A 10616-nucleotide genomic window follows, 5' to 3' on the forward strand; every position below is an offset into this window, starting at 1 on the left:
CACTCTCATCGGCTACAGCATCCCACGTCAGAGAATGAGGAGGTTTACCGCAGCCTTCGCTCGGAGGTTCGGAGAGCCGTAAGGTGCTGCAAGGATGGGTGGTGGTCGCGGGTTGCTGAGGAGATAGAGTCTGCCTCAGTGGCCCGTGATCACAAATCACTATTTAACTCCATCAAAAAAGTAACCTGCAGCGCCACACCTATTACCATCATTAGGGAAAAAAACGGTGATCCAATCTCCGACCCCCAGGAACAGGTTTGCAGATTTGCTGAGCATTTCTGTGAGGTTCTGGAGGAGGGGAAATACCTCAGCCAGAAAAACATCATGGCACAAAGTGGGGATAACCCTGCTGAGGCTGCGGTGCCTCAAATATTGGAAGAGGTCACCCCCTGTGAGTGGCTGGCTGAGGTGCCATCTGTTGAGGAAGTACTGAAGGCGATCCAGAGTCTGAGACCAGGAAAGGCACCGGGCAGAGATGATCTCCCAAGCGAAATGCTGAGGGAGGGTGGCGTTTGTGCACAGACTGCCCTACATGACATCATAACAACAGTCTTGACCACTGGACGGGCTCCGCAGGATTGGAAGGATTCCCTTGTGGTCTCCCTCTTTAAGAAGGGCGACCGCACAGACTGTAACAACTACAGGGGCATCTCACTCCTCAGTGTGCCGCGAAAGGTCCTGGCAAGGATTATTCAACATCGCCTTGCTAGCCATGCTGAGGAGAGGCTTGCGGAGCCCCAATGCGGTTTCAGGAAAGGGCGGTCCTGCACAGATGCCATATTTTCTGTCCGTCTGCTACAGCAGAGGTGTAGGAAATTCCAACAAGACCTACATCTCTGCTTTATTGACCTGGTCAAGGCCTATGATACCATCAGTAGGCATGGGCTCTGGGTTGTTCTTCGTGCTTTTGGAGTCCCTGACCCTCTGCTCATGATCATTAAGGACCTTCATGATGGTGAGCGGGCCCGGGTAAAACTACGTGGCCGGGAGTCAGAGCCTTTCCCTGTACACCTTAGGGGTGCGACAGGGATGTCCTCTGGCTCCCACATTATTTAACATCTATTTTGACCACGTAGTTCGTGAAGCCTTGAATAGCTGTACCGGGGGAATTTCCATTTGGTACAGATATAATGGGAGGCTGATCGACGCCCGGGTGCGATCAAGGGATGGCTCCCTATTGGTCAACCACGTTATGTATGCCGATGATTTGGTAATAGCTGCTAATTCAGAAGATGAGTTGGAGACGCTGCTGCTGAGACTGGAGCGTGCCACTAAGAGGTGGGGCCTTACCTTCAGCCCCTCCAAAACTAAGCACCTGCCTGGGTATTTTGTACCATCGGACTCTCCACCCCCACAACTCCCAATCGGTGATGGGGAAGTAGTGGAGAGAGTGGAGAGTTTCCCATACCTGGGCAGTGCACTTATGACCAGCTCCAGTTTAACAGCAGGTCTCACTCCGAATCAGTCGAGCGGCAATATCTTTTCATCGGTTGCGTAACGCTGTGTGGAAGCTACCTGGTCTGTCACTCCGCACGAAGCTTCAGGTCTTCTCGGCCACAGTCATTCCCTCCATTCTCTACACTTGCGAAACGTGGACCCCCCTAATGGAGCATTTTCGTCGGTTGGAAACATTTAGGCTGCCCTGCTTACGATCTATCCTGGGTTTAACCAGGCTGGATAGTGTGAGCTCACAAATCCTTGAAAGATCTGGGCAAAGTCCCATCGGTGAGCTCCTCCGGCAGGCAAAGCTGCGTTGGCTGGGTCATGTAGCCCGCATGCCCAGCTACCGCATGCCCAAGCAATTTTTGTTCAGCCGGATCGAGGGGGCTAAACGGGCGCGACACGGGCTAGAGAGACGGAGTGATGTGGTACAGGAGGACATGGAGCTGAGTGGACTTGCCGATGACTAGTACCAGCGGTGTCAAGATCGGCCTCTGTGGAGGAGGCTCGTGAAGGACGCTACTGGGCAGTTGGAGGCAGTCGGCCTCCAACAACAACGGAGGGCGGGGGGAGCGACGCTCACAACAACGAGCGGAGCGCCAGGTGGCTAAAGCACAGCAAGTTGGCACAGTAGGGGGCACAGGTGGTGCATCAGCCAGCCATCTCGGTCATCTCAGTCGGTCGACCCATGGCACCTGGGTCTGCCCCGTGATCTCCTGCCAGCGGGCGTTCGACACTTCATGTGGCCTCAAGGTGCACATGGCCTGGCACAAGCGTCGTGGTGACGTCACCACCACTTAGTGGCGAATGGCGGTTGTTGTTGTTGTCTGTGTGTGTCTGTGTGTGTGTGTGTCTGTGTATCTGTGTGTGTCTGTGTATCTGTGTGTGTCTCTGTGTGTGTCACTGTGTGTGTCACCGTCTCCATGTGTGTCTCTCCGTGTGTCCCCATGGTGTGTGGTGTCTCACCCTGAGACAGCTGCCCCCACAGCGTCTCGATCTCGGTCCCCGTGACTCTCAGCTGGGCCAGCGCCTCCTCCAGCTCGTTCATGCGGCGTGCGAGACGCGACACTCGCAGCTTCATCTCCCGGCTCTCCAGCGCCCCTCCCTCCATCGCTCCTCCTCCTCCTCACCACTACTCACCCACTACTCACCCAGCACTCACCACTACTCACCCACCACTACTCACCCACTACTCACCCACTGTTCCTATTCACCCACTGCTCCTACTCACCCACCACTCACCACTACTCACCCACCACTCACCCACCACTCACCCACCACTCACCCACTACTCACCCACCACTCACCCACTACTTCTACTATATTGAGAGTAACTAGCGATACGTAACAGTGATATTAAAAGTAAAAAGCGATATGAGCCAGTGATATTGACACTAACTCGTGATAAGTGTCAGTGATATTGAGTCTAACTAGCGACACGTGCCAGTGATATTGAGTCTAACTAGCGACACGAGCGATAGGAGTAGAAAACAACGGATTGCAACACGCGCGGTCAACTCGCATTAACCGGCAGCGCACCGCCCAACCTGTGACACTTGCAGGCCGCACGAGAGCGCTGCTAACGAGCTCCGCTCACTGGGCAGTCACCACCGCCGGCGCGACGAGGCCCACCAGCTGACGGTGCGAGTCTGCGCACTACCCAGCGCCAGCCACACACAAGCTCAGTACCGAGTCGCCAACGTTCTCCTAACTAGCAGCACCAGCCGGTAAAAGTGACACTAACCAGCAGTCGGTGAAACCCGCGAGATGTGCAAATGGTAAAGCTATGAGAGCAGCAGCAGCTGTCGACCACTCAGATGCATGAATCAGGAATGACGAAACACTCAGAGGAATGATGCAGTACTAGTTGGAATGACTAAGCACTAATCAGGAATGAATCGGCGCTAATTGGAATGAATTGGCGCTAATTGGAATGAATCAGCACTAATCAGGAATGAATCAGCGCTAATTGGAATGAATCAGCGCTCATCAGGAATGAATCAGCGCTAATTGGAATGAATCAGCGCTCATCAGGAATGACTCAGCGCCAATTGGAATGAGTCGTCAGTTCATCGGAACAATCCCCTTTGCTCCGTCCGTTCCTTCCTCTGGTCCGTCCGCCCCTTTTCATTCGCTCCTCGCGCCTTTCATTCCTCAAGTGAATTCCGTTTGGTCCCTCCCCTCCTTCCCTGGCTCCTTCGTTCGCTCCCTCCCTCCCTCCTTCCGTTGGACGTCAGTTCGCGGGAACTTTCCGTTGGCTTCTTCCTTCGTTTCGTCCTTCAACTCGGGGCGTCGTTCGGTTGTCCACCGGATCCTTTCGCTCCGTGAATCCTTCCCCCGGTTCCGCGGGCTCCGTGAATCATTCCCGCCCCCACCCCTCCACCCTCGGCGAATCACTCGTCCGGGCCCCGCAAAGCAGCCTCACTCATTGCGATGACCGCTCGCTCGCTCGCTCGTTCATTTACTCGCTCACTCACTCGATCACGCACTCACTCGCTCGCTCGCTCACCCACTGACTCGCTCACTCGCCCACTGACTCACCCACTGACTCACGCACTCACTCACTCACTCGCTCGCTCGTTCACTTACTCGCCCACTCACTCACTCGCACGCTCACTCGCTCGTTCACTTACTCGCCCACTCACTCACTCGCTCGCTCACTCGCTCAATTACTCACCCACTGACTCACGCACACACTCACTCGCTCGCTTGCTCGTTCACTTACTCACCCACTCACTTGCTCATTCACTCACCCAGCCACATGGTGGAATACCCGACTGACTCGCTCGCCCACACACGCAGACTTTCAGCACACCCCCAAATGAATTCGTGAACTCAAACATTCACTCGCTCTGCGGTCGCTTCTTCGCACAGCTGCGTCCTGCGAACACAAAGACGGGCGAGAGAAACGATGATGAACCCGGGGGCTAGGAGATGTCGTCTCCCTCGCCTAATATACAGGAGGTCGTGGGTTCCATCTAGACTCAAAATAAACTGGTTTTTATTTTACCAGGGAAGGCCCCGGCCATCACAAATGACGGCTCAGCGAGGTGGTTGTCATCGCGCGGGAAGTTATTGCAGCCAAATCCGGAGGACTCGGAGAAAAATCCACGTGACCATGGGGAGAGAGACACGCAAACTCCAAATATACAGCAGCAGCAGGCGTCAGGGTCGGGACCGAACCCACGACCTCCTGCGTACCAGGCGAGGTAGTTAACATCTCCTAGCCACCACGACGAGTTGTTTTGGTGTGTTCATGGCGGTTACCCACATAGACACACAAACACATCACCACCACCACAACAACTTCCACCTCTACCACCATAGCCATCATCACCATCACCTCCGCCACCAAAGATAAACATCCCCCGCATAGTCTCAACAGACTGTTGGGGCAAGTGCTGTTACCACAACCACCACCACCACCCAATACCAACACCCGCAATTCTCCACCAAGTGACGGTGACATCACCATTTGTCAGAAGCGACCGGGCCACGTCACAGACGACAGCTCAACGAGGACGACGACGACGCCTCCACGCTGGCAAGCCAAGGCCGGGGGGGGCAACGGAGGACACCGGGAAAGGTTCTTGATACAAAATATCTCAGGACCATTCAAACTTGGCGCCCCAAAGCCAAACGCCGACAAGAGGGGGGCCCCCGTCTCCGCCGTTCCGCCCGAGCGACGGGCGGGCGGGCGGGCCGACAAAGATGGCGAACGTCGACTTGTGCTGGGGGAACGCCGCTAACGGGCATGACCGCCACCCTGGGCGGGCTCCATCGGGAGTGGCGCGAGGCAGCACGCGCTCAAACGCCGTCAACCACCTCGAACAACAACCCGGAAGCTCGCGGGAAACGGACGCGGGGGCAGCGTCGCCCCGCAGCACGTCGGAACCCGTCAACGCGAGCCTGGCCCTGGCCCACGATGCGGCTCCCGGGGGCGGAGTGGCGGCCCTCCTCGCACGACGCCGAGTCGACGTCGAAGTCAACACCACACGGCGTGTCGTCGAAGTCAACACCGCACTGCGTGTCGGCAGCGGCACCCTCAATCCGTGTCCCGTGGCGCCCGGTGCTGGCGGACATTGATCCGGCCAACGTCCAACGCGACAATCCGGGGGCTTAAATCAAAAATCCTTTCTGGACGTCATGACGCCACTCTCTGGCAGCTGAAAATAAAGCCTTTTTTTATTTTTACGTATTTACTCAAAGTATTTTTTATTTGACCCATTGAGCTGCTATGTAGGAGCTATTTGTCACAAGCGACCTGGCTACACACTAAATGACAGCTCGTGAAGTGGCTCATCATCATGTGGACATTTACAGCAGGAGCCAAATACCCTAAACGCATTGTGACGTCGATTGTAGACGTGGAGAGAAATAAGTGACTTTTTAAAATACTTTATAAAAAACACACTTTCATGAAAAGTACCGCACTAGTAATGGCAGAACTCCACGACTCCAGGAAGTGGCCCCGAAGCTTGCCACAACGTAAGAGACCGTGGTCAACTACAGCCAATGTCAGACCCAAGCCGAAACATAACATATAAAAAAGATTACTTACATTTTTTTTTATGATAGAATATAGTATTGTCATCAGTATGACATACGTATACCAAGTTTGCAGTCGATACCACATTGGGAAGTGGGTTGAAATTGAGCTCCAAGATTTGAGGATACGACAACAACAGACAGAGTTGAGAATACAACAGACAGAGTGAGTTAAATAAAATCGTGAAATAATAAAAACCGGAGGATCTGGAGAAAAATCCAGGCGGCTACAGGGAGGGAGAAGACACAAATTCCAAATGTCCAGCTCAACACCAAGTAGGCCTTCACGACCAATACCATCCATATTGCAGGTCTTGTGGGTGAGAGAGCGTAAAGAGATAAATGTGACGTGAAAGCCGCCACCACCAAATACACCGCAGGCATCGCCAGGGTCCGGCTCGAACCCACCAGCTCCTGTTGACCGAGCGAGATAGTGAACATCTCCTAGCCACCATGACACCTGTTCAAGATTTTAAATCTGCGTCTCTCTCTCTCTCTCCCTGTGGTGGTCGCGTGGATTTTTCTCCGGGTCGTCTGGTTTTTTCCCTCCACATTACAAATCAACATCATTATAGCTGCTGCTGTAATTGTCCACGTGATGTTGATGATGATGAGCCACTTTGTTGAACTGTCATTTGTGGCCGGGACGCTTCTGAAAAGGAGATTTGTAGCTCAGAGGGCCTTAACTAGAAGAATTAAAATAGTTTTCGTTTAGATTCAGTTTGATGTCTATTGTAGTCAGCAGGAATGACACTGCTGCTGCAGCAACGTGCAATGCCGATTGAACAATTTAATGACATTTTTTTGCATTGGGATGTTTGGCCAATACCAGTCCCACTGTGTGTGTGGGTTTAGCTACGGGAAGAGATTTGCCTGTGAAGAAACTCATGCTGAGCATGGGGAAATCATACAAACTCCACTCACTCACTCTGGAGACCAGGGGGATATCACTAATACTGCCTCTACCCCTACCACTCACATCGCCTCTACCCCTACCACTCCCACCACCTCTACCCCTACCACTCACATCGCCTCTACCCCTACCACTCACACCGCCTCTACCCCTACCACTCACACCGCCTCTACCCCTACCACTCACCCTGCCTCTACCCCTACCACTCACACCGCCTCTACCCCTACCACTCACCCCGCCTCTACCCCTACCACTCACCCTGCTACTACCCCTACCACTCACCCTGCCTCTACCCCTACCACTCACACCGCCTCTACCCCTACCACTCACACCGCCTCTACCCCTACCACTCACACCGCCTCTACCCCTACCACTCACACCGCCTCTACCCCTACCACTCACCCCACCTCTACCCCTACCACTCACACTGCCTCTACCCCTACCACTCACACCACCTCTACCCCTACCACTCACACTGCCTCTACCACTCACACTGCCTCTACCCCTACCACTCACACTGCCTCTACCCCTACCACTCACCCTGCCTCCACCCCTACCACTCACACTGCCTCTACCACTCACACTGCCTCTACTCCTACCACTCACACTGCCTCTACCCCTACCACTCACACCACCTCTACCACTCACACTGCCTCTACCACTCACACTGCCTCTACCCCTACCACTCACCCTGCCTCCACCCCTACCACTCACACTGCCTCTACCACTCACACTGCCTCTACCCCTACCACTCACACTGCCTCTACCCCTACCACTCACACCGCCTCTACCCCTACCACTCACACTGCCTCTACCACTCACACTGCCTCTACTCCTACCACTCACACTGCCTCTACCCCTACCACTCACACCACCTCTACCCCTACCACTCACACTGCCTCTACCACTCACACTGCCTCTACCCCTACCACTCACACTGCCTCTACCCCTACCACTCACACCGCCTCTACCACTACCACTCACACCGCCTCCACCCCTACCACTCACACCGCCTCCACCCCTACCACTCACACCGCCTCTACCCCTACCACTCACACCGCCTCTACCACCGCCATTCACTCCTAGCACGGATCTCTCCCCACGCTGTCGTGGACTTCACTTTCTGTTCCGCTTGACAATTTGACGATCGCCATCTGGGGTCACCACAAAGACAAAGCTCCCCCGTGTAGCCTCCACCGGCCCGAGGGTGCAAGTGCTGTGGAGTTGCGAGCGCCACCAGGGATCCACTCCCACCGCTCCTCCCGTCTCCTCGCAGGAGGAGGAGGGGGGGTCACCAATCGGCACGTGATCACAATCCCACCGCTCCTTCCTCACCTACAACACCTCGCGTACCAGATCCGGACCCCCACCCCCCCATGTAACACCCGAGCCCCTGCCCCCCATGCGAAATTGGGACCCCACCCCCAATGCAACATCCGGACCCCCCTTCACCCCTCCTGCCACATTCGGACCCCCCCTCCCATGTAACACCCGGGCCCCTGCCCCCCATGCTAAATTCGGACCCCACCCCCAATGCAACATCCGGACCCCCCTTCACCCCTCCTGCCACATTCGGACCCCCCCCCCTCCCATGTAACACCCGGGCCCCTGCCCCCCATGCGAAATTCGGACCCCACCCCCAATGCAACATCCGGACCCCCCTTCACCCCTCCTGCCACATTCGGACCCCCCCCCCCCCCCCATGTAACACCCGGGCCCCTGCCCCCCATGCGAAATTCGGACCCCCCCCCCTCGCCGCACTCAACCATTCAATCGCACTGCCTTCGCGCATGCGCAGTGCCCGCGACCGCGACTAATCTGCCGGCGGCGGCGGCCTCCTGACGAGGGGGGGCGAGCGAGCGAGGTGGAGGTCCCGGGTCGAGCGCCGCGCTCCCTCCTCGGCCTCCTCCTCTGGTCGACCCCCCATCCCCCCCCATCTCCCCCCGGCAAGGAGGAGGAGGAGGCGAGGAGGAGGAGGAGGAGGCCGCCCCGCGAGCCACAGAGGAGCGAGAGGAGGAGGAGGAGAGGGAGAACCGCGGAGCCTCACGGCCACTGTGCCGCTGGAGAGTTGGGGCGGGCGGGCGGCGCTCACCGTGATCGTGGCGGCTGCTGCTCTTGTTGTTGTCGTCCTTGTTGGTTGTTTAGTTGTTGTTTAGTTGTGGTGGTAGTTGTTGTGGTAGTTGTTGTTTGTTTGACTTCTTAATGGAGACCACTTTTTAACTAAAGTGCCCGGCCCGGAAGACTTCGAGCTGCCGCATAGCCCCACCCCCTTAGCACTCCTCGCCCCGCCCACTCGCGCGTCGCCCCGCCCACTCGCGTCTAGCCCCGCCTCCAACGCGTCTAGCCACGCCCCTACACACATAGCACCGCCCCCTACGGAACTAGCCACGCCCCTTTGTGGTTTGTCCCTCCCCCTATTTCCCTTCGCCCCGCCCATTTCTAGCCCCCCCCCCCCGTCTTACAAAGCCCCCAACGTCTTCGGACACGCCCCTTTCATCCCTTGCCCCGCCCCCTACGTCTCTAGCTCCGTCCTTAGCCCCACCCCCTACGTTCTTAGCTCCGCCCCCTCCGTCCTTAGCCCCGCCTCTTATCTTCCTAGCCCCGCCTTGTACCTGTCCAGCCCCGTCCCCCCGTCGCTGTAGCCCCGCCCACTTGGACTCAAGTCTCAAGTTCGTTCGTCCAGCTGAGGGGTCAAGAGACGAGGATTTGAGCCTTTTTATTTACCAGGTAAGATCCCGCTGAGCTCTGTAATTCTTTATCAGAAGCAGCCTGGCCACAGATGATAGCTCAACGAAGTGACTTATCATGGACTCGCCACATAGAGACCCATAGACTCATTACACAGAGAGCCATAGACTCATCACACAGAGACTCACAGACTCATCACAGAGACCCATAGACTCATCACAGAGACCCATAGACTCATTACACAGAGACCCATAGACTCATCACACAGAGACTCACGGACTCATCACACAGAGACCCATAGACTCATCACACAGAGACCCATAGACTCACTACACAGAGACCCATAGACTCACTACACAGATACCCATAGACTCACCACACAGATACCCATAGACTCACCACACAAAGACCCATAGACTCACCACACAGAGACCCATAGACTCACCACACAGATACTTATAGACTCACCACACAGAGACTTATAGACTCACCACACAGAGACCCACAGACTCATCACACAGAGACCCACAGACTCACCACACAAAGACCCATAGACTCATCACACAGATACCCATAGACTCATCACACAGAGACCCATAGACTCATCACACAGAGACCCATCGACTCATCACACAGAGACCCACAGACTCACCACACAGAGACCCACAGACTCATCACACAGAGACCCACAGACTCACCACACAGAGACCCATATACTCACCACACAGATACCCATAGACTCATCACACAGAGACCCACAGACTCACCACACAGAGACCCATAGACCCATCACACAGAGACCCATAGACTCACCACAAAGATCCATAGACTCGCCACATAGAGACCCATAGACTCACCACACAGAGATCCATAGGCTCATCACACAGAGACCCATAGACTCATCACACAGAGACCCATAGACTCGTCACACAGAGACCCATAGACTCACCACACAGAGACCCACAGACTCACCACACAGAGACCCATAAACTCACCACACAGAGACCCATAGACTCATCACACAGAG

At 55.6% G+C, this 10616-nt stretch overlaps 1 protein-coding gene across 1 annotated transcript in view; it reads right to left on the bottom strand.

Annotated features, from left to right (window-relative positions):
* LOC144735476 (uncharacterized) overlaps nucleotides 1–9185 on the bottom strand; it is a 61563-nt gene extending 52378 nt beyond the window's left edge. Inside the window, exons 1-2 of the mRNA XM_078617875.1 lie at nucleotides 8994–9185; nucleotides 2407–4321 (exon numbers count right to left, since the gene is read on the bottom strand). Coding sequence (XP_078474001.1) covers nucleotides 2407–2551 — 145 coding nt within the window. The 5' untranslated portion in view covers nucleotides 2552–4321; nucleotides 8994–9185. The remainder of the gene's footprint in view (nucleotides 1–2406; nucleotides 4322–8993) is intronic.
* Between the last annotated feature and the right edge of the window lie 1431 nt (nucleotides 9186–10616).

Source organism: Lampetra planeri, chromosome 55 (assembly GCF_965212315.1).
Source record: "Lampetra planeri chromosome 55, kcLamPlan1.2.h2, whole genome shotgun sequence".
Lineage (NCBI taxonomy): Eukaryota > Metazoa > Chordata > Hyperoartia > Petromyzontiformes > Petromyzontidae > Lampetra > Lampetra planeri.